This window comes from Lissotriton vulgaris, chromosome 8 (assembly GCF_964263255.1).
Source record: "Lissotriton vulgaris chromosome 8, aLisVul1.2, whole genome shotgun sequence".
NCBI lineage: Eukaryota > Metazoa > Chordata > Amphibia > Caudata > Salamandridae > Lissotriton > Lissotriton vulgaris.
In genome coordinates, this window is record NC_141696.1 from 1,501,740,563 (window position 1) to 1,501,764,892 (window position 24,330).

Here is a 24,330-nt window from a genome sequence, read left to right on the forward strand (position 1 = left end):
TCCGCCGTTTCCATTGGACGCCCACAGGAGCCAATCTCAATCGTGTGTTTCTTCTCTCTTATTGCCGCCTGCGCTCTGCGCTGCTCTTCCATTCTTCCACTTCCCAGGTTGCCAGGTGTGCTTCCCGCCTGCTCCAGGATTTCGCGCCCGAGGGAGGAGAGAGAGGAGAGACGAGAAGACGAGAAGAGAAGACGAGAGACACCACCACGGCGACGGCGGACCACGCCACGGACGACGACGGGAGACCCAAGCCAGCAGCAGGAGAGCAGGAGAGTCAGGTAAGCTAGGCTAGGTACCGGCTTCGGATCTGTTGTGGGGGCCCGCCGCACAAGGGGCACGCGGCGGGCCCCCGTGGATTCTTGGATCTGTTGTGGGGGCCCGCCGCACAAGGGGCACGCGGCGGGCCCCCGGGGCCATAATTCTTTTCTTGTAATCTGTTGTGGGGGCCCGCCGCACAAGGGGCACGCGGCGGGCCCCCGGGGCCATAATTCTTTACTTGGTCTTTGTTGTGGGGGCCCGCCGCACATGGGGCACGCGGCGGGCCCCCGGGGCCATAATTCTTTACTTGGTCTTTGTTGTGGGGGCCCGCCGCACATGGGGCACGCGGCGGGCCCCCGGGGGCCATAATTCTTTACTTGGTCTTTGTTGTGGGGGCCCGCCGCACATGGGGCACGCGGCGGGCCCCCGGGGGCCATAATTCTTTACTTGGTCTTTGTTGTGGGGGCCCGCCGCACATGGGGCACGCGGCGGGCCCCCGGGGGCCATAATTCTTTACTTGGTCTTTGTTGTGGGGGCCCGCCGCACAAGGGGCACGCGGCGGGCCCCCGGGCGGCCTAAATGTATTTATTTGATCTGTTGTGGGGGCCCGCCGCACAAGGGGCACGCGGCGGGCCCCCGGGGGCCATAATTCTTTACTTGGCCTTTGTTGTGGGGGCCCGCCGCACATGGGGCACGCGGCGGGCCCCCGGGCGGCCTAAATGTATTTATTTGATCTGTTGTGGGGGCCCGCCGCACATGGGGCACGCGGCGGGCCCCCGGGGCCATAATTCTTTACTTGGTCTTTGTTGTGGGGGCCCGCCGCACATGGGGCACGCGGCGGGCCCCCGGGGGCCATAATTCTTTACTTGGTCTTTGTTGTGGGGGCCCGCCGCACATGGGGCACGCGGCGGGCCCCCGGGCGGCCTAAATGTATTTATTTGATCTGTTGTGGGGGCCCGCCGCACAAGGGGCACGCGGCGGGCCCCCGGGGGCCATAATTCTTTTCTTGGCCTTTGTTGTGGGGGCCCGAAGTTCATAATTGTTTGTTTTGGTTCTGGGGAATTGTTGTGTTCTCTGCACTGTACTGAATTTATGTCCTGAATCTTGACCCTTTGGCCTGATTTTTTTTTACTGTCACTGTACTAGTTTTGTCCTGAATCTTGACCCTTTGGCATTAATTTTTACTTGCCATTGGGCCAGGTGCCGCTGCGCACTGGTAAGTTTGGGGTTGTGGGCACCTGGTGAGTTTCCTAACTCTTTACTTGGTTTCTTTTACAGAGCATCACTGGGAAGGATCTGCTGTTGAAAGAGCCCGAATTGGGTCAGCTGCCGCAGCGCACTGGTAAGTTTGGGGGTGTCCATAAGTTTGGGGTTGTGGGCACCTGTGGGGAATTTCATAATTGTTTGTTTTGGTTCTGGGGAATTGTTGTGTTCTCTGCACTGTACTGAATTTTTATGTCCTGAATCTTGACCCTTTGGCATTAATTTTTACTTGCCATTGGGCCAGGTACCGATGCGCACTGGTAAGTTTGGGGTTGTGGGCACCTGGTGAGTTTCCTAACTCTTTACTTGGTTTCTTTTACAGAGCATCACTGGGAAGGATCTGCTGTTGAAAGAGCCCGAATTGGGTCAGCTGCCGCAGCGCACTGGTAAGTTTGGGGGTGTCCATAAGTTTGGGGCTGTGGGCACCTGTGGGGAATTTCATAATTGTTTGTTTTGGTTCTGGGGAATTGTTGTGTTCTCTGCACTGTACTGAATTTTTATGTCCTGAATCTTGACCCTTTGGCATTAATTTTTACTTGCCATTGGGCCAGGTACCGATGCGCACTGGTAAGTTTGGGGTTGTGGGCACCTGGTGAGTTTCCTAACTCTTTACTTGGTTTCTTTTACAGAGCATCACTGCGCACTGGTAAGTTTGGGGGTGCCCATAAGTTTGGGGTTGTGGGCACCTGTGGGGAATTTCATAATTGTTTGTTTTGGTTCTGGGGAATTGTTGTGTTCTCTGCACTGTACTGAATTTTTATGTCCTGAATCTTGACCCTTTGGCATTAATTTTTACTTGCCATTGGGCCAGGTGCTGCTGCGCACTGGTAAGTTTGGGGTTGTGGGCACCTGGTGAGTTTCCTAACTCTTTACTTGGTTTCTTTTACAGAGCATCACTGGGAAGGATCTGCTGTTGAAAGAGCCAGAATTGGGTCAGCTGCCGCAGCGCACTGGTAAGTTTGGGGTTGTGGGCACCTCAGGAGAATTTCTTATTTGTTTATTTTGGTTTGGGGCAATTGCTGTTTTCTCTGTCTGTTTGCTCAACACCGTTCGGGGACTGGCATTTACCATTGCAGTTATGGCCCATCACGTTTGTCACTTTACTTGTGCTCCAGGGTTGCATGCATTTCTTATCGTTGAGCACCGGCGCTTTCTGAACTTTCCTTTCAACAATTGCCTTCCCCCCTTTGAGGTGCCTTTAGTAATACCAACTATCTTTGTAGGTGACTTAACTGACTGCGCCACAACCGGGAGATCTTCTTTTTTACAAGGGAGCCACAAGCCACCACAAGAAAAGCAGAATGGATAAGTTTGTGCAGCTTGCAAAGGGTGTGAAGCACAGATCACATCTGCCCACCCAGATAACCGCAGCAGACCGGGCCAGAGACTACAGCAATGTGATGCACGCTGATGGTGGGGTGCTATTTTGCAGTGTGTGCAATGTGGCGGTGGACCACATCCGGAAACACACTGTGGATATGCATGTGCGGTCCCAAAAACATTTGAAGCGCTGTTCAGATGATCCTGACCTTCAATCTTCGCCGAAACGTGCACGGCAGATGACAGTGAACTCGCTATTCACCAAGAGTACAGCTGCAGGTGTCGCAAACCACGAAATGATAACTGAGTGGGTTAACGTCTGCACCGCGTTGAACATTCCGCTCAGCAAAACCGACCACCCTGTGTTGCGCAAGTTCCTGCACGAGCGAGTACGGAATGGTGGAGCGATACCTGGGAGTCATCAGCTGCAAGAACGGTATCTCCCAGAGAGATATACAAGTGCCAAGAACGAGCTGAAAGAGCTCTTGAAAGATCAGAAGATCAGCGTTATCTTTGACGAAACACCAGATGTCGAAGGGCGGTGTGTTTTGAATGTGCTAGTTGCAGCAGGCTCTCCGCAGGGTGCTCGTCAGATCCATACCTACCTGGTGGACACAGTCTTCCTATCCCAGTGCAACCATGGGACTGTAGCGCAAGCAGTTGTAAAGGTGCTCACAGAGTACAGCATAGACTTCCAGAACGTTGTTTCCTTCAACACTGACAACGCGGCATACATGCTCAAGGCATTCAACACAGTGTTGAGGAATCTGTACCCAAACTCCATCCACATCACCTGCTTGGCACACATAATGAATCTTGTTGGAGAGTCATTTAGGAAGCCTTTTGTGGAGCTAAATGCTTTCCTGCTGTACTTCTCCCGCATCTTTTACATGGCCGGCAGCAGAAAGAGAAGGTACTTGCACCATCTTGCAGAGAACCATGGGATGAAGGCACGGGTGGCACCTGATCCTTGCAGTACCCGCTGGAATTCCTGGTTTGCCGCTGTCCAGTACCACTGCAAGCACTTTGAGGCCTATGCTGGGTTTGTGGAGTCAGAGATGCAACTCAGCAAGTCTCCCCCAGACTCCCTTGAAAACCTACAGAAGATTTTTAACACCGACCAAAGGGAGTGCATAAAAGTCCAATTGGACATTGTGGCAGAAAAATGCCAAAGCATTTTGAACCTGATGGAGTTATTCCAGAGCCAGACACCAGTGACCATGAAGGTATACGATTATTTGGAGGACCTCCACATGAACCTAACCAACAATTCAGTCCTCACTGTGGAGTCACTAGAGCCATTTCTACGGACCACTGCAGGGGCAAAATTAAGTCTGGCACAGAAAAAAAAAATAACAGCCCAGCTTAATGAAGCTTTTGAACATTCATTAGAAAAGGTGGCCAAATACATGGGCGAGGCCCAGCCAGGCATACAATTCTTAAAACAAGTGCGCATTTTTAACCCTGCGCGGCTCTGCATCCTGCCTAATGACAAGACTGCCTATTCAGCCATCCCTGGTTTCAGCGAAGTTCCCAATCAGGAGCTTCGCCTGTACTTTGAAAATGTAGGGCCAGAAGCAGTGCAGGCGTCTGTTTCTGGACTTATTGACACGACCTCTTTTGGCGTGGGCTGGCTGACCGCATTCCAGCTCTTTCCCAACTTGCAGCTGTGTACAAAGACTGTGTAACAAGCTCTGCAGATGCTGAAAGGAGCAACAGCATATACAAAATTATTCTCTCTTCCAGACGACGGTCCCTTTCAGAACAATCGATCCGGGCATTATTGTTTTTACATTATAACCAGCAACACAATACTGGTCTAGACTTGGAGTGCTCTGAAGAACTGAACGTACATGCCCAAGATTAACATGCCTTTTACCTAAAACAAATGGGTTGAATTGTAAATAAACAAAATGTGCATAGCTCCATGTTGTCAAATAACTCAAACAGTAAGATATCTGTGTTTGGTGTTGCAAAAAACCCAAAATAAAATGCCGCTAAATTTCCATTTTTGTGCCGCTAAATTTTCATTTTTGTGCCGCTAAATTTGCCAATCCATGCCGCTATATCCTGGGGGGTCTGATTGTCAGGTATACGAATGCGACCGAACCCTGTTCGGTCGCATCGTACTAGCGGGGCTGTAAAACGACGACAGCAGGTCGGTCGGTTACAGCTCCTGCCCGATGTCGGACGGACTTGGGGCCGTCCGACATCGGAATAGGCCCCTTAGTTTTCGCCTGCTGCCAAGTATCAGGAATTACAGACTTCTGCATTGCATTGTCAATGACAATTGAGAGCACATGATTCAGAATGTCATGATACCCTTAATAGCATCCAGCAGAGATTTAATCATGTGCTGCTGGTCTTTTCATTCGGAATTGAACAAACAGAATAACTGGAACTAGCCGTACGTTAAGATCTTCATTACTCAGTTCAGCAGCTGAAATTGAGCCTTAAAGGGCTCTGCCCACTGACTATATTTCCTCTCCTTAACTGTGATACAATATGGTATTTACAAGTCTCTGATCCTGACATACTAAAGCACACACCGCATTTATGAGCAATCTACACCTATAAACAAGGCATCCTATTTTTTTAATGTACACCAGTCTGAATAGACCCAGGACATATGATTTTCTGTCTAGTGCTCTGGAGGTTCTAACTAACTAACTATATCTTCAAATAAACTATCAAAAAGTGTTTTTAAGAGTAGCATGAGATATAAGGAGCACACGTTTTATCTTAGTCACCCCTCACCCCTCACACCTAACATCATTAGCAGCCATCACAAGCGCATCTGAGTCCTCCTCCAAAATGTCACCAAGTGCCCTTTCCTCTCACTGCTGCAGCCCTCAGCTTGGTTCTCAAGATAATAAGGATTCAGCCCTCTCTGCAGGCCCTAATACAAGCTGCTCCTTCAAGCTAGCTGTCCTGAGGATGACCTTGAAATTAACACATATGGTCAAAAAATCATACACACCTTAAGCAGACACCCACCTTCCTAATACTAAGGACACCAGAGTGTGTAACTACTGGTGCCCCCCGCATCTTTGCCTCAAGCACAGTCGTACACACTTACGATAACCTTCATTGTTTTCTCACTGTATACTCATCTGGGGCACTGAACACCCTTTCCCCAGTGGTCTTCCACACCGTGTAACAATTATTATGTACCCTGGCTTTTTTTTTTTTTATTATTGTGTTTATTGGCATTTACACAAGGCACATACAGATCTCAGTGGCAGCACGTACACATACATAGAGATGCGTCAACTTATTAACAAAATACACATTGCATGATGACAGCAGCAGCTCCTCGGCTCCCATTTGAGCAATCATCACCCTTACAATAGTCAACCACTCCTTCTAACACTATGATGTAGTCGACGTTCACTCCTTCCGAAATTTTGTCAGGGTGCTTGGTACATTACAATATACTAATGAGATATCTCTGACTCGACAAGTGGTGACGCACCGTCTCGTCTGCTGTCTGACTCCATGGCAGGAGCCTCGGCCTCCATATCGGGACTGCCACGTGCAGCCCTCCTCTCCAAATACAATGCCCAGTAATTTTTCGGATGATTTCGAGGGGGGAGCAGGTCACTGTATAGACCTGTTTGCGTACAACAATAAAGCATGTCATTCTCCCATCGAGCCATCGTCGGCGACGGCCCTCTCATCCAAGTCAGCGCAACACAGCGTTTAGCAATTAGAAAGGCCATATCTGTCAGTCTCCGCAATGCAGGCGTAATGTCCCTAGAATAGCCCAATAGGGCAAGTAGCGGTGAAGGGGTTAATGCTAGACCAGTGAGGTCGTTTGACTTCTTTGTACACATCAGACCAGAAGTCCGCCACGTTCGGGCAAGTCCAGGCCAGGTGCAGGAAGTCTGCAGACTGGGCACTGCACCTCTCGCTGCCAGGGCTCTCTCGTAATCCGTAACGGCACAACCGCTCGGGGTGTAGTAGACCCTGTTAAGAAACTTAAAATGTAACAGACGGTGTCGACCGTTGAGCGACACCCGGCGAACACTCGCGCAACAATACCTCCATATGTCTTCAGGGAGGTCTTCGTTTAAGTCCGCCTGCCACGCCAATCGGGGTTTCGCATAATGCCTTGTCCTTTCCACCAACGTAATATGGTACAGTCTCGATATTAATTGAGTAGGTGATTTAGCAGAAGCCATAAAGTCGTACGCCAGGACCACCTGCGGCTCCTCCATATCATCCCCCAGAAGCGTACGCAATGCGTGACGCACCCTGTGGTACTGGAAGCGAGGGAGAAGCTGGGAACCAGCATCTCCAGCCGAGTCAATGTCCTCCCAGGTACGGGCCGAGCTGCCAACACAGAGGTCACCCATGGTATTGATATTCAGTTTAGCAAGAGCGGAGAGAACACCCTTATCACTACAAGGGCCTAGCTATGTGCACCAAGCCAGGGGCGCGACCGGGGCGTACAGCAGTGAACAAGCCTGCGCGTCCATAAGGTGGAACAAGGCGTGCATCACAGCATTTAACGAATCCAGGAGGCCCGTTCGCCGATCTCGGGGGCGGGCGAGCAAAGCAGGGAGCGGCACCCGGTCTGCCACTATTCCCTCAATCTTCAAGAGTGGTGCTTCCGTAGAGCCATGCATCCAACCAAACGCATGCGCGCCCTGGGCGCACGGTAATAAAGCTCCAGATCTGGGGCGTTCAATCCACCCTCCTCATATGGGCGGATAAGATTGTTCCACGCCACCCTGGGCTGCATGCCAGCCCAGACCAGACGCAGCACCAATGCGTGCATCTGTTGAAAAACAACACCCGACAGGACCATCGGGATGTTGCTAAACAGAAATAGCAGACGGGGGAGGACTACCATTTTCAGCAATGATATGCGACCCAGCAGTGACAGAGGGAGATCAATCCATTTTGCGATTGTGTCCTCCAGGTTGGCGATTGCCACTCCGTGATTCTCCCGGAGAACCACCTCCCAGTCCGTATGTAATCGTATGCCCAGATTCCGCACCGAGTCCGCGGTCCACTGTATCGGGTAATCAGATTCTACCCTTTTGGTGGCAGGTGTGAGTGTGAACATAACGGTTTTGTTCCAATTCACATGGATCCCGGACAGCGAACTGAACAGGAAGACTTCCCTCAGTACTCTCGAGAGATTTTCCTCTGGGTCCCGCACATAAAGCAGAGCGTCATTCGCGTAGAGACTATCAGGTTATATCCCGGAAGGCGAACTCCCTGGTGGCCATGATATTCACGGAGCGCACAAGCTAGTGGCTCAGCGACCAGAGCGTACAAGAGAGGGGAGAGAGGGCAACCCTGCAGGGTGCCCCGGCCTATTGCAAACGGCGCTGTAACGAGTGAGCCAATCCGTACTCTCGCCGCTGGGGAGGTATACAGAGTGTCTCGGAGTTGTATAAAGAGGTCCCCAACTCCCATGCGTCGAAGCACGAGGTGAAGAAAAGGCCACTCGACAGAGTCGAAGGCCTTTTCCATGTCCAGGAATACGGCGACCGCCGGGACCTCTGGATGCTTGTGCTGGAACCCTGCAAAAACTGGGCGAAGATTATATGTCAGATTGCGATTAGGGACAAGGCCCACTTGTTCGGGAGCCACTAATCTGGGGATCAGCGGACTGAGTCGGTTTGCAACTATTTTCGCAAAGATCTTAGCGTCCATGTTGATCAGGGATAGTGGTCGGTAAGACGCACAATCCTCTGGGGGCTTGCCCGGTTTAAGAATAGCCACTAATATGGCCTCCCTTATTGAAGGTGGCATCGTCTCCCCTTCCGCCATCTGCTCAAACAGCGAAAGCAGCCTGGGTATTAATAAATCAGAGAACGTTTTATAGAACGAGGCCGGAAAGCCATTGTTGCCCGGAGCGCTACCTTCCTTCATGGAGGACAATGCCCAGATCACCGCCTCTCTCTCAAAGGGGCGCACCAGAAATTTACGATGGGTGTTAGTGAGCCAGGGTAACTGAATATGCGTTAGGTAGTCCAGGATCCGTTCCTCGGAGGCCGAACCCCTAGTGGCATATAGCGCTTCATAATATTCCCGAAAACGTTCTGCCACCTGGTCTGTTGTCTGTTGTCAATACCTCATTCATTTGCGGCGAACGCAGTATCAGCGCCATAGTACCCTGCCTATGCTGTTGGCGAGTCTATCTAAAACCGCCCCGGGGTGCTCCCCCTCCCCGTACGACCTGGCTATGGAGTATTTCCCCAGATATTTCACCTCTGTGTCCGCCTCCTCGTGGTATTCCGAAAGTGTGTTCGCAAGTTCCTGGGTCAGCTCCACGCTATTATCACTATGCCGATGTGCTTCTATATCCTTAAGTGTTTTTTCTGGAAGTGTCAAGTGCCCCTGGATGGACTTTAGGACGCCTGCGTGTTTCGAGATGGCCACGCCTCTTATGTATGCCTTAAAGGCCTCCCAAACTGTCAAAAAGGAATCTAGCGAACCTATATTTCTTTTGAAAAATTCTTCAATAGCCCCCGCCATCTCTTCCCGGAAGGCGTAATCAAGAAGTACAAACGGCGAAAGACACCACGTGAAAGGAGGAGGACATTGTGCCATGACTTGGAGCGTAACCAGCACCGGGGAGTGATCCGAATAGGTGCGGGGTAGCGGCATGCAGGTCTGCACTGTAGAGAGGAGGGGCGAAGACAGCAGCCAATAGTCAATGCGAGTGTGGATATTGTGTTGTGCTGAATAGTGTGTATATACCCCTTGCGTTGGGTACCAGACTCTCCAAACATACTGCAGTCCCAGTCTCAACATTGGAGTTTCTAACACTCGGGCAGAGGCAGAGGAGCATCTGTCCAGGCCGTCTGAGCGATCTAGCGCCTGGTGTTGCGTCATGTTGAGGTCCCCGCCTCACAGAACATATCCTTCCCCTAAATCCCTGACCCTGCTAGCCAGCATTATATAAAAAGAGGGGCAATGAAAATTGGGGCCATACGTGTTGATAACATGAAAGGTCATTCCCTTGCCAGTGCATTTCGTGATGGTGTATCTACCCTCCGTGGCTATGGGTGTGTGAGTCAGAGAGGTTCTCGGGTTTATCCAGGTCAAAACTTCCCTATCATTAGAAGCGTTAGAAGCAAAGCCCTGTCGTGAAGTCCCCATGCAGAGTACACCTGCGCCCGACAGGGCCAGAAATTTATGTTAGCGTGTAGGTTCGACTGTGAGCAGGAGCCCTCTACATCCAACACCCATCAGTGGTCATTCCAAACATTCCTGCAGCAGAGCAGTCCCCATGTACCAAACACCTCACCAGATATCCAGCACTGGACTCATTCCTGTTCTTCCAAGGGTCCTCCTGCCGCCTCCTCCGCTCCATCATCTCTCAATGGCTGTCGATTATCCCTGCGCCAGTCCCTAATGGCCCTCTACAGCACCTTCGGGTCTGTAAAAATAGTAGAGAGTCCCTGTCTGTTAACCCTTAATTTGGCGGGGTACAGCAGTGCATAGTCTATGCCAAATTCGCGTAGCTGAAGTTTCATGGGAACAAACTGGCGCCTAGCCTCCTCTACCCGAGCTGTAAAATCAGGAAACAGGGATAGCGTGCTGCCCTCGTGGTGCAGTGGCTTCTCTCTTGCCAGTCTCAAAGCGGTTTCCCGGTCCCTGTAATTGAGAAGTTTGGCCACTTTAGGCCGCGGCGGGGCTCCTGGCCTGGGTCTCGGACCAAGGGTGCGATGGGCACGTTCTATCACGAACACGCCTGAGAAGGCAGTGTCCTCCAACAGCTTTTTAAGTAGCTACTCAACAAAGAGCTCCATATTGCCCGTTTGGGTACTCTCTGGAAGGCCCGTGATGCGTATGTTGTATCTGCGCGACCGCGCCTCCAAATCTTCAGCCTTGTCTTGAAGCAGCTGAATCACTTTGCCCAACTGCTTCTGGTCCAAGTCCAGTGTCGTCTGTGACTCCTCCACCTCCACTATTCTGCGTTCCGTCATATCCAAGCGCTCAGCATGCTTATCCAACCGCTCCGCCATCCGGTCCATGCGGTATGTGAGAGCGTCCATTTTAGCGCCCAGGGAAGTGAGGCCGCCCTGCAGGTTCTTTTCCATTGCCAAGTGGATGCTGAGAATGTCTGGTTCCGTCGTCTCGCCATCCCCGAACTTCCCGCTCCGTCGCTCGTGTCGCAAGATGGGGGGTCTGGGGCCTTAGTCTTCCTGCTCTGCTCAAAGTTAAGTTTGAGCTGCGAGCGGTCCGGGCGACCCCATGGCTTCTTAGCAGGGCGCCGCCTTAAAGGGTAGAGCGCGCCGGCACACCCAATAGTCCCACAGCACAGAGCTGGCACAACCAGTGGTCAAACTGGCCTTTTCAAACCCTGCGCCAAGAAGAATGTTGTCAGGTGAGATGCTATGCTGGCTCTAAAGCGTGTCCCTTTTCACCTCAGTAGGCCGGCGCACAATTCAGCCAGGTAATAGGCAAGGGAAGCAGGCCCGACGCACTTCTATTGGGATGCAATAAGCAGGGTAGGCCACAAACAGGACTACGTAGGACTCATGTAATGTTGCCAGACCAATGTCTAAATCAGCCTGGAGATGGGGGCTTCACAGTAGGTGGGACTCCAGGCCTATGTGGCACTAATAGCACTAGAGGGGTATCACCGCCGCATCCCCTTCACTCACAGTCGGACTCACCACTGCCTCAAGGTCGTCCGCGCCGCACACAGTCCCGGACGCCCATTGCCAGCCAGCCCGCTGTCGCCACAGCTCGTCCTCAGCACTTCCCCACAGCACAGTGGCAGGGGCCCTACCGCAGTGGAAATCAGCAGGCAGTGCAGAAGGTGCCACCTGCGATCCATTGGCGGGGTCTCAGTGAAAGGCCCGCACACCCAGCAGGAGCCTGGGACTCGTGTGAATCTCTTCCCCCGTCTCAGGCCACCGGCACAGCGTATACTCCGGCGGAGCGCTCGCCCTCCAGACTCCGCTGGAACTATGAGACAGCAGCTCGTATCTCCGCTACCGCAGACAGGGCACTCTCCACAGCCTTCTCACACGCTCTCCGGGTGGAGGTCCGCCCGTATGGGCTGCACACCAGCCGCAGCCCTGTACTGGCCACACTTATGTGAGGCTCTGCCAGACTGAGCCAAAATCTGCCTAATATCCGCGACATCCATCGTCTACTAACTACTATCTTGGCAGAGCCCTATGCCCTGTTGCGACTGGCGCTGTGATCGAGGCCCATCGGCTGGTGGTGACATCCATGCTCCGGAGGTGAGGGAAGGTTACCGGGACCGTGGGAGCGGAGACGGAAGAAGCATCCGCTGCGAACTGCCGATCACGACTCCGGGGCTGTGCCGGACGGCTGCAGCAGGGCCTGTAGCTCTGCCCGAGCTGACTGCGGTGACTGGGGCTGAGGCCTAGCGGAGGCCGGGGCTGCAGAGGCGGCACGTGGCTGACCTGGGCCCCGGCTGTGCAAGCTGTGGTTGGCGAGGGTGGGGGGTGGGCCGCGGCGGTCAGGTTAGAGGCGGCTGTGAGGTTGAAGCTGTCGGGGAGATCCGGGCGATGTAAGGCCCAATAGCTGGGTGGCCAAGTAACTTCCTGACGTGCAGGCCGTGAATCCCCGACATCGGCTGCTGGAGACCGCTGGATTGCAGGTTGTGCACTGTCTAGGGGCAGCATTGGGAATGAAGGCCTGATCCCTGTTGATATAGGACAGCCTAAGTGGGGCCATTGGTCAGCAAGCGGACTTGATCCATATTGGCTTGCTGTAAGCTGGTGCTACTTCTGGATTACTGAGACTGTGGTTTGGGGGTGCAATATTATACATTTTCACGACTGTGCGCTCCTGCATGTGTTGCTGTGGCACTGGCCAACTGGTATAGTCGGCCCACCGAACACTCTTTTGCCACCGCAGTTGCCTCACCAACATTGGTTACTGTTCTATTTTGACATTGCGACATGGGCAGGCCTGAGCGGAACCAGCCAAAGCTCACTTTTGAAACGCGCAAATCTGCGATGTCCTCATCACAGGCCACAACTGACGCTGAGACGGCGGGAGCGTCAGGGGGAGCACCGAACTTGGAGGCCACGCTCATAGCTATGCAGAAGACATTGCAGTCGATTGAAGGTACTATGGAGGCAGTGAACTACAGGCTTGACCACATGTCCACGCAATTAGAGAGGCAGAATGTGAGAATGGGCGAAGTAGAGCAGAGGGTGTCCGCCACGGAAGATGGTCTTACAACAGTCACTGATAAAGTATTCAACATGGAGCGGGTACTTGCGGTTATCCAAGCTAAGAATGAGGAGTTGGAGGGGCGGTCCCGGCACAACAACATCCGCGTCACGGGGCTGCCGGAATCTACGAATGTATGCAGGATGGAAGATTTTATGGAACAACTTTCACGACTGTTTATTGTGGAACGAGCGCACCGCTCCCTGGCGTAGAGGCCGGTGCCGGGTGCACCACCGTGCCCCATCATTGCTCGCATTTTAAACTATAAGACAGGGGTGTACTGCTACACTTGGTATGGGAGAAAGGTACTATTGAATATCAGGGAAGCAAGTTGGAGTTTTTTCCTGATTTTACCATTGCTGTACAAGCGGCGCAGAAGGAATTTAATAGCGTGAAACAGCTCCTTCGGAAAGAGAAAATTCTGTACGCCATGTTGTACGCTGCCCGGCTGCGGATAGGAGCGCCTTTGGATAATAAAATCTTTGCCTCACGAAAGTTGAGATGGAGTACGCCAAGAAACAGAAGAAGCGTAAGCGTGATTCAGCTGCAGTGCAGGAGGGAGTAGATGAGGTGGACGGAGATAGCTGAATGAGGTGGTCACTGGTGCTGTTTCAGAATTGGGACTACTTTCTTTCGCTGTACTGATAGCTTTGTCTACTTTGGGCCATTGCAAAGCATATGTACTGCTGGGAGCGATGGCTTTTCTCATGCAATGTTTATGAATGTTCTATTATGATGGTAATGTATTGCTACAGGGGGTGGATTTTAGCCTCTACAGCTGTGGTGTTTGGAAATTATATAGGTATGATTCTTCTATTGAGATGTCGCGGTGTTGCTGCCGGGGAGTGGCTCTGATCTCTCATGTTGCGCTGCTTTGAGACTGAGTAGGTAACGGGTTGCAGGTTATCTGTTGTGGACAAGGGATGCTACTCTTGTTGCTTGGTCACCTTCCATTTGTTTCGTATTACGGGAGTTTGTGCATCTACGCCCCCACATATGGGAGAACCCCACAGTTGGATAACAGTTGGTGCGGGGGGGGGTTGGGGTGGGTAGGGGGTGGCTTTGGCATGTTGGGGGAGCTGAAGTAGGTGGGGTGATATGGGGGAGGGGTGTGGGATTGGGATTTGTTCATTGCCATGCAGTTGGGGAAGAGGGTGGATGTGCGAGTGCAGCTCTATGGTTTGTGTTTGCAAGCTTTATCATTGGTTCTTGAAGGTAAGGGACTTGAATCATTATTACTGGATACAAAGGAGTCCGTTGGTTATGTATCAGGGGTCGCCTGCAGTTATGCCCTATGGATAAGGGATACAAAAGGGGGTGGTGATGGACGGAGCATCTGAATCAATCAAACACTCACACCCAGTCAAAAGATCTGGGTTTAATCCATCACCGTTCTTTAGCCCACTCTGCCACCCCAGTTCAGACATGGCTATATGCAAATCAGTCTGACCCTGTGCCTCATGGGAACAGTCCAGCCCGAACTGCCAAGCCATGTCTTCCCTGGACCAGAAACAAGCTTCCGAGGACCGGTTTCTGGCATTCCAGCCGTCTTCAGCCCGGCTTGCTTGAATCCAGTGGCGAAGTGAGCAAGGGACTCACGTCTGAGCATACCCTGCCACACTTATGGCAGCCAAAAGCGGTACAAAAGGGGGTGGTGATGGACGGAATATCTGAATCAATCAAACACTCAAACCCAGTCAAAAGATCTGGGTTTAATCCATCACCGTTCTTTAGCCCACTCTGCCACCCCAGTTCAGACATGGCTATATGCAAATCAGTCTGACCCTGTGCCTCATGGGAACAGTCCAGCCCGAACTGCCAAGCCATGTCTTCCCTGGACCGGAAACAAGCTTCCGGGGACCGGTTTCTGGCATTCCAGCCGTCTTCAGCCCAGCTTGCTTTAATCCAGTGGCAAAGTGAGCAAGGGACTCACGTCTGAGCATACCCTGCCACACTTATGGCGGCCAAAAGCGGTACAAAAGGGGGTGGTGATGGACGGAGCATCTGAATCAATCAAACACTCACACCCAGTCAAAAGATCTGGGTTTAATCCATCACCGTTCTTTAGCCCACTCTGCCACCCCAGTCCAGACATGGCTATATGCAAATCAGTCTGACCCCGTGCCTCATGGGAACAGTCCAGCCCGAACTGTCAAGTCATGTCTTCCCTGGACCGGAAACAAGCGTCCGAGGACCGGTTTCTGGCATTCCAGCCGTCTTCAGTCCGGCTTGCTTGAATCCAGTGGCAAAGTGAGCAAGGGACTCACGTCTGAGCATACCCTGCCACAAAAGCGTGACCCGGTTCGGTACTTGGGGGTCTGGGTGCACAGAGATTCACAAGAAATAATTTGGGCCAACTATGGGGTGGCGATTTCGAAATTGGAAGACCAGGTGGCCCGCTGGACCCGCTTACCTCTCTCGTTTGCTGACCGGGTTGCCCTAACTAAAATGGTGGTATTACCTAAATTTTTGTATTTTTTTGTTAACATTCCCCTTGCCCTGACGGCACATTTCTTTGCTACGCTCCGGTCTTTGTTGGTCACTTAGGTCTGGGGGGGCAAGAAGCTGCGGGTGGGGTGGGACACTTTGACCAAGCCTTATGAGATGGGTGGGTTTGCTGTGCCAGATATGCGTTTGTACTATTTATGTGCACAAGCACACTTTGCTTCATACTAGATTTCGGCCCCACCATACACTCCGCTCGTGGTGATTGAAGCGGGGGCGGTTCGCCCACTGCCTTTAAAAGCAATGATAGCGAACCCGTGCTCAGTATATGAGAAGGGCGAGGTGGACACTGTACAGTGAACTGCTAAAGCTTGGAACGAACTGGGGAAAAGAGCGGGCCGGCTGCCGCTATATGCATCTGCCATGCCTTTGTTGCACCATGCTGAAATCTCAGTGTCGAGTGAAGTAGGTTCGCTTCAGATCTTACAGGGTACAGGATTACCGACCATGGGAGATGTCTTTCCAGCGGGTCAATTTCTCCCATTGCAGGGTCTGTTGGACCACGGTGGTAACGAGGCTATGGCTACCTTTACATATGTTCGGTTGCGTGCTGCGGTGCGTGCTTTGTATCTCACTTTTCCTGAGGAACCGCCTGTGTTAGGTGCATTGCAACTGTTGTACACTGCCATTACCCGTGTGAAGCTGATTTCACGCCTGTATCGTGCTTCGCAGATGGATGAAGGGGGTATAAATGTGACTGCGAGAGCCCGATGGGATACATGTCTGATGGAGCCATTGACGGACGAAGAATCGGCTGAATGCTGCACTATGACAGGCAGTTTTGCCGCTAATGGTAACTTTAGACTTATACATTATAAGTTTCTACATCAGTGGTACTACACGCCTGCGCAACTTACTAAATACGGGCTGCGTGACTCTGCTGTCTGTTTGCGATGTGGGATGGATGACGCTGACTTTATACACTTGGCCTGGACGTGTACCCGGGTGTTTGAGTTTTGGGAGGGTGTAACTACAGCGTTGCCTGAAATGACGAAGTTGCTGTTGCTTGTGACCCGCGAATATGTTTGCTTAGGATTGTATCCGGTGTACAGGCGGGTGTGCGACGCTTGGTAGTTTTAGCGTTACAACTCGCCAAGCAAAAGTGGCTGTCTGCTGGGGAGGGAGGAATGCACCCGATGTTAAACGCTGGTTGCAGGATTTGGCATACTGCTGTGATCAGCTGCTCTGTTATTATGAGAAACTGCCGTCTGCCTCGCGCCCAAGAGACATTTGGGGCCCTTATGCTGCATACATGCTGTCAAAGCTCCCTGATGATTGATAATAGGTACTGCTTGTCTATGTCTCAATTATGTATTGCTGTCATGCCGCTGTTGATGCAGGCGCTGCTATTATCCTGATTGCTGATATGGTATTGCATATAACGATGTTAGCACAAGTCATTGCACAGGTTGCATGCCTTTCGCTATAAACGGTTCCTTTTTTCTGTTGTATACTGATGATGCCTTCATGGACTTGCGTATGCTTTCTTTACGCTACATTATTTAGGTACATTTTTTGGTCACATCCTAGCTGCACTCGGGGTTGTTTTGTGTTGGGGTTTTGTATTCTGCTCTATTTATTGTTGAGTAATGGAACTTAGCAAGATCCTGGGGTTGATGGGGGTAGAGGGGAATGTATATTGCCTCATGGTACATGTGAAATGACTGACCCACAGATTATCCTGCGTTAGATCTGAAGGATTGATATGTACCCCTTTCTTTTTACTCTTTGAAACGCCGCCGGACCCTTGGTTGTCAGCTGCAGGGCTGTGTTAATATGACAGGGATGAGATGCACTTGCGAGCAAAGCAGCCAGCCCTCAGGGTTGTAGGCTTGATGCTGTGTCCTTGCAGAATTGTACAATAAAGGTTTTAAAAAAAAAGATGTTGGGGATTGAGGCTACGAAAATATTTGTGGCATAATCTTTAAGTGAGGCCTAAGGGGACCATTGATCTCTCTACAGATACTGAGGCAGGTCCCTTTACACACACTTGAAGTTGGTGGTAATTTGCGATTCCTTAAGGCCAATTGCACTTTTTCTGTGCTTCTTACATTGCATTTAAGGAATAGCAATTTGCAATTCCTTAAATGCAATTGCAAAATAGGGAATTGCAAATTTAGTGATTCCTTATTTTGCGAGGCATTTTTTCTTTCATACATACCACTGAGCCCAATTGCAATCGCAAATGCCGAAATTCTGCGAATTTCGGCGTTTGCGATCGCAATTTGGAATGATACATGTGGCCCCTACTGGAGAGCACGGCGAGAATTATACTTTTTGTTGGGAAGCTGCAGAGAAACTGAGCTGCAGAAATCACCACGAGAAGGTATAAACTGTATCTATGTATTCAGAACTAGAGTCAGCAGAGAAACAGGCGCATGCTGCCCAGAGATCTTCAGTGGCAGGAAACTGTGTCAGAGACAAAGCCACAATGTGAAGGACCACCAGACCGAGAACTGTACATGCTGGAGTGGGTCATGGGCTGGGACAAGCCAGCATTGTAAGGAAGTATACAGTGGTAATGTGGTGTGGGGGGTGGCAGATGGGCGGTTGAGGATGTTTGTAGTGTGGATCTATATGAAGGTAGTACAGTGATTGGGTGGGAGTTACGTGGTGGTGCATCGGAATATGACTCGTTACAGCGCTGGTCATCACAACGCCTGCCATTACAACACAGTCGTTACAATGACCGCATTGTTACCACGTAAAGCCATTCCTACGCAAGTCATTACATCGACTTTCAGTAGATGACGCTCTAACATTAGAAATGTATAATTTACTATTCCAACTCCAGCCTACGTAACAGTAGGGAAGGTGTTGGAATGGTAAACTATACTATTTCTAATGTTAGCACGCCATCTACTGCAAGGCGATGTAATGATTAGCGTAGTAATGGCATAGGTGGTAACTACAAGGTCGTTGTAACGACAACGTTGTAATGGCATCACAATGTGATGCCAGCGTTTTTAAGGTTGTTTCCCCGTGCCGAGAAGTGCTTGAGGGGAAAATGATTTAAGAGTAGGTCAAGGAGTGGTGGTGTGTGGTGGCACTGTGGTTTTTTTGTGTGGTATGGCTGTCCAGAGGGTGTTAAAAGCTATTTTCGGAGTGAGTCTCTAGAGGGTGGTAGTACAGGATGGTAGAGATAAAGGAGATGATGTTTTAGTGCTGAACTGCTAGTGCTGCTCTGTAAGGTGATTGGGTGATCCTGGCTGCTGACGGTGTAGTCTTATGGGGTGGTATTGATGTAATGGTAGAAATTAGGGCAGAGGTTTAATTGGTAGTGCATACCTGGCATAAAGGTGCTCCGTGTCTAGTGCAACAGCTGTGTGAGGGCAAGCGGTGTAAACTAAATGCAAAATGGCTGCTGCTTTGCGATCACTTCAAGTGCTCGAAAACAACATGGCCCACAATGCGGAAAGGGACTTCTTTTTTGTGGATGTGCACACAGTGCAACATTCAGTCCCGCCAATATGCTTCTTTATCCATCGCAATCATTCTGGCCAAAAAAGGAAAACACTATGAATGGCTGAAAAAGAAAACAGGACAGCGGGAATAAGGGACAGAAAAATCAAATGTCGGTAATAATTAATTACAACAAAAAGAAGTTTAATAAATATGCTGGTAAAAGGCCGACTCGACCTACGAGTAAAGACAAAATGAAGATAAAGACAAACCAGTGATAAAGAAAAATGAAGTAAGCCTACTGAGCGTTGATTTGCCCTCTGAATAGGTTGGTGCTTTATAAATGCCAATTCACAGAGACATACCCATACATGCACGCTTAAGAATGAAAGCGATAGTCACAAACCCTCGCAGGACACATGACCAGGTTTTCATTAACACAACGTCTGTCTCTAGGGTAGATTTAAATTGCAAAAAGGTGAGTAAATGAAATAGCGACTAAACATGCATGCAGTGAAAACATAAACAACATTGGACATGGCGCTCTCTAGAAGGTTGCATGGTGGTGAACCGTTAATGAGAGCTGATAGCAGATGGACGGGCTCAGATCCAAGGGAAACCAGCTGGAGCACTTTTCTGTTATTTTCTGAATTTTAATTAATTTGTAGGTTGCTGCCAATGTGGTCCTGGGAACCCAGCGACACCAGCAATACAAACTCACTCCTTGGGTGGCGGCCATCTTGTAACGGCATACATGATCCTCTGTACACTTTCTGATAACCTTCTGGAAGGTTCTTCTACAGATTTAAAATGGTCAAAGGTCCTGACCATTGAGAGATAGATTCACTCCCTTGTCTAATTTGCTTGTTACCCAAAGCATTAAGGTTCATCAGTGTATGAATGAAGGAATGAAGGTATTTATCAGGCACTAACAAATAGCTGAGAAAACCTCAGGCGCCAGAAAAACAACCACATCACAATTTCAAACCTCTGATGGTAAAAAATTAAAAGTACTTCTATTACCTGAAGCTATGCGTAGAGGCAATGGAACACCTGAAGCCCATCATCCCTAAACCATACAGTAATCCAACAGTTTATGGGGTGTGATTTACAGTAAAGTTGGTGCCAGAAAGTGCAGATATTTGACAAAACAAGAGTCCCTGGATGCCGTGCCCTGCTGAAGAGCTGCACACACAGATTTAAAAAGGCACCTTCGCCGAAACGCTTCTTCTCGAGTAATGCAGGGATGAATTAAGTCCTCTTAAAATTTACACCAGTTCGGTGACACAGCATTAGCCTATGTCTATCTCCCTTTCCTGTTGCGTCGTCGCCATATGTTATTTCTTATGCTTGATTTTTACAGTTCCTATCAGTGGTCTCTAAAATATTTGTACTGTTGTCGACATTAGTGATATTTAAGTTGAATGATGTAGAATCTATTGGCTTTGACCAAAAAGTTTATAAACTGTCTGCCATAATGTAAATCTGCTGCTACTACTTTTAAAAACCATATACAGTGAAGCCTCTTTGTAAGGCACTCTCACATCCCAGCTGATAGGGTTGAGCGTGCTCTATCACGAGGTAAATGAATAAAATAGAAACATAGGTAAATGATATGAAGGCCAGCGTAGATAGGCGTCATAGACCTGGATACCACCCTTCCCAGTGCAAAAAGGCAGTCCTAAACAAATATTCAACTGCCATAAAAGGGGCCCTTTTATGACAGTTGAATATTTGTTTAGGACTGCCTTTTTGCACTGTTCTTGATTTTAATTAGAGGGAAAGACAGCCTTTTGAATAAAACGTTTTTTCTTTTGTCTCTCCACTCTATTTTATCTCGCCATGCGGTTTTCTTTTTTGCACTGCACATATTCCCATATGATTATATCTTCCTCACGGTCAGCACAGTGTTTGTAAGCTGGACTCACTGAATACTCTACAGATTGGGTGTGGAAATGGTCTCAATGATCTGGAGACATACTGCCCCATGACTTTGGATGACCAAATGAGAATATAGATCATCACAAGACACTTGATGGGAATCCATTTTATATAGATATTTTCTCTGAGTCTCACTAACAATCACCTGTGTTGTTGATTATGGTCCACTGTTATGTCTTCCATATATAGGCTTTATAGGAATCTGTGGATCCTTAACTGATTTGTTAACAGTTGTGCCTGCTTTATAGTTTAATACATTCAGCTTTTGATAAGACCTCCGGTTCTCTATTAGTGTTATGATTTGATGTCTGGGGATTTGAACCAGGGCAGATCTTAAAATATCCCTCGGACCCTATCTTCTCTGTGGTGTTATGGTATTTATCAGGCACTAACAAATAGCTGAGAAAACCTCAGGCACCAGAAAACCAACCACCCCACAGAGTAAATTTCAAACCTCTGATGGGAAAACATTAAAAGTACTTCTATTACCTGAAGCTATGCGTAGAGGCAATGGAAAACCTGAAGCCCATGATCCCTAAACCATGCGATAATCCGACAGTTTATGGGGTGTGATTTACAGTAAAGTTGGTGCCAGAAACTGCAGACATTTGAAAAAAGAAGAGTAAAATCTGCTGCTATACTTTTAAAAACCATATACAGTGAAGCCTCTTTGTAAGGCACTCTCACATCCCAGCTGAAAGGGTTGAGCGTGCTCTATCAAGAGGTAAATGAATAAAATAGAAACATAAGTAAATGATATGAAGGCCAGCGTAGATTGGCGTCATAGACCTGGAGTACAGTGTCAGCATTGATACCACCCTTCCCAGGCACTTACCTCCAGATACACCACCCAGGGCATCACCAGCGTGGCCACCAGCAGGTCTGCCACCGCCAGGCTGACCACCAGGTAGTTGGTGGTGGTCTGCAAGGATCTCTCCCTCAGCACCGCCAGGCAAACCAGCACGTTCCCAAACACGATGGCGAAGATGAGGAAGCAGTAGAGGAGGGCGTAGTAGCTATGGGGGTGCGGCAGACTGTGTGCAGTGAAGTTCTCCTGTCCGCAGTGGAGGGGCGCGGTCCCGTTGGGAGGGGGATCCGTTCTGCTCAAGAGGGCCATCGAAGAATACAGGGAAGGTGGACCTGCAAGGAGAGAATCCCAACTTAGTGACATGGACAACATTTGACAGTCGCTCACCACATTCTCTTCCCCACACCCGCTGTTGTGCTGTCTTGTGTCACACACCTGAGGTATCTCGCTCTTTCCATCACTCTTTTCTACTCAATGGTTTCCACCTATCACCCTCTTTCTCTGCCTATTATCACACTTTCAATTTTTTTTTATTTCTGATTTTCTTCAGCCTAGATCATTTTCCTTTTTTATGTTGTCCTTTGTCATAATTATCTCCTCTCTCGTTCACTTAAATTCCATTTTGTCTGTTACTCTTGCTGCTTCCCACAGCTTCACTCCCCCTTTTCACCTCCCGCTTACATAAGCCGTCTTGACAGCGTCTTTTATTGTCACAGATTTTTTCCCGCCATTTTTCTGTGTGGTGCCCAGAGCAGCGCTTCAACGTTCTGATACGTCTTTCCCATGTACCTCTCTGGTGTATAAGACCCACTGTTAGTGTTCTTGCGATTCCTCCTGCTTCCTCCCTGCATGAATTCTTCAGGCTGCTGTTTAACTAGCAGACCTTGTTTACATTTTGCACTGTGAGTAGTGTCTGATCACAGGGGGGAAGGGTCGGGGGGGCGGCCTGTGACCGATGACAGACATGCCACCTCTGGGTCTGACGCCATTAATCACCAAGGGGCATATTTATGAGCCACCGCCACCCCCCAATCGTCACTTTTTGTGACGCGGCAGCACAAACATTGAAATCATATTTATGAGGCCGCGCAAAACCACTTTGCATTGCTTTGAAAGGCCTTATAGATAACATTTTGAATATACAAGGGAACCCAAGGAAGCAATAAGCTAGGGACCTTAGGTAATTACGTTTTTCACAGGACAGTGGTCCCTAGACAATTGAATTATACACAAAATAAATATAGACTAAATAGCAACTATATTCATTGTCCAGCCGGACAGTATTACATTTTTGATAAAAAGATTCACAGGTAATATGGTGTGATACAAGCAGGACACCAGCCGATGCCCAACTAACACACTCAGAAGAAAGACAAACAAGAGAATACAGGCAATTAAGGTAGTCTGTGTATCACAATTCACAATCAGACAGTACAAACAACACACTATTGCTTGCGAACATTGGCATAATAAATATGCATATAGTGTGACTAGGTGGATGACATTTCGAACCCTATAATAATTCAGAGTTCATCTTCAGGACAAACAATACATGCCTTCTTTGTAAAAAGTTCATAAATAACTTTTTGTACAAACCATACTGCGGGGCTAGATGGCAGTAGTGGATAGGATAGCAATCCGCCTAAATCCGTTAAGTAGCCAGGCAGCAAACGCAGGTAATAAGTGCGGTTCGGCACAAAGAGGAATGGGTCGTCAATGCGGTCTTCGTTCTGGTGGAAATTACACATAGATATGGCAAGCTGCACAAATCGCTGCGTTGTTCTACTCTGCGCTTCGAAAGCGTTCAACGGGCATTGAGGTGGGTGTTTCCACGCAGCACCCATGGATTTTGATTCACCCCAGATTCACCAAGAGCATGTAAACCCGGGAAACCTTACGTCACCCGAAAATTATGAGGAGAAGTAACTTTCTTTCTCCTCTTTTATTCCTCTTTCCACATGTGCTGCATCGCACAGCACACATACAAAGAGGAAAACACCTCACAGGATTGTTTTTGTGCAGGAAGGTGCTCCTTTCTTCCAAAAAACCAATCCTGCCGACAACACAGGCGCCTTTGCACCAAGGTGCAAGGGTGCCTGCGTTGGTGCTGGGCTGCCGAAACAGCGCCAGTGCTGTGGGAACGGACAGTAATGCACCATGTAAGATCATTATGGTGCGTTCCTTCCCTTTTACTTTGATGCGGGACAGTGCAGCGAGGTGACTTGCTGTGCTGCCCTGCAACAAAACCCATAAATGCAGCCCCAAGAGTAAGGCACCTCTGGCAGCTTCACTCCACATACCTCAACCGTGCTGCATGGGCCAGAAATAGGGGCATCATTGATGGGGATTTGATAAAGGTCAGCACAGCAAGTCATCATTCTGCACTGTCCTGCCTCAAAGTGGAAGAGCAGGATTGCCTTGTATTGTATTTATCTAATACAGTGCATTCCTGTCCATCCCCAGCTCTGGTGCCGCTTTGGCAGTCTAGCTCCAATACAGGCACTCTTGCAACATGGTGCAAGGATGCCTGCGTTCTAAGTTGAATTGTTTTTGTACAGGAAGGGCATTCTTACTGCACAAAAACAATCCTTGGAGGCATTTTCCTCTTTCTGTGTGTGCTGGAGAATGCAGCACACATGGAAAGACGA

General features: G+C 49.6%; 1 protein-coding gene across 1 annotated transcript in view; it reads right to left on the bottom strand.

Annotated features, from left to right (window-relative positions):
• DRD3 (dopamine receptor D3) overlaps nucleotides 1-24,330 on the bottom strand; it is an 835,727-nt gene that overhangs the window by 561,651 nt on the left and 249,746 nt on the right. Inside the window, exon 2 of the mRNA XM_086933536.1 lies at nucleotides 21,710-22,014. Within this exon, the coding sequence (XP_086789662.1) occupies nucleotides 21,710-21,991 (282 nt within the window). The 5' untranslated portion in view covers nucleotides 21,992-22,014. The remainder of the gene's footprint in view (nucleotides 1-21,709; nucleotides 22,015-24,330) is intronic.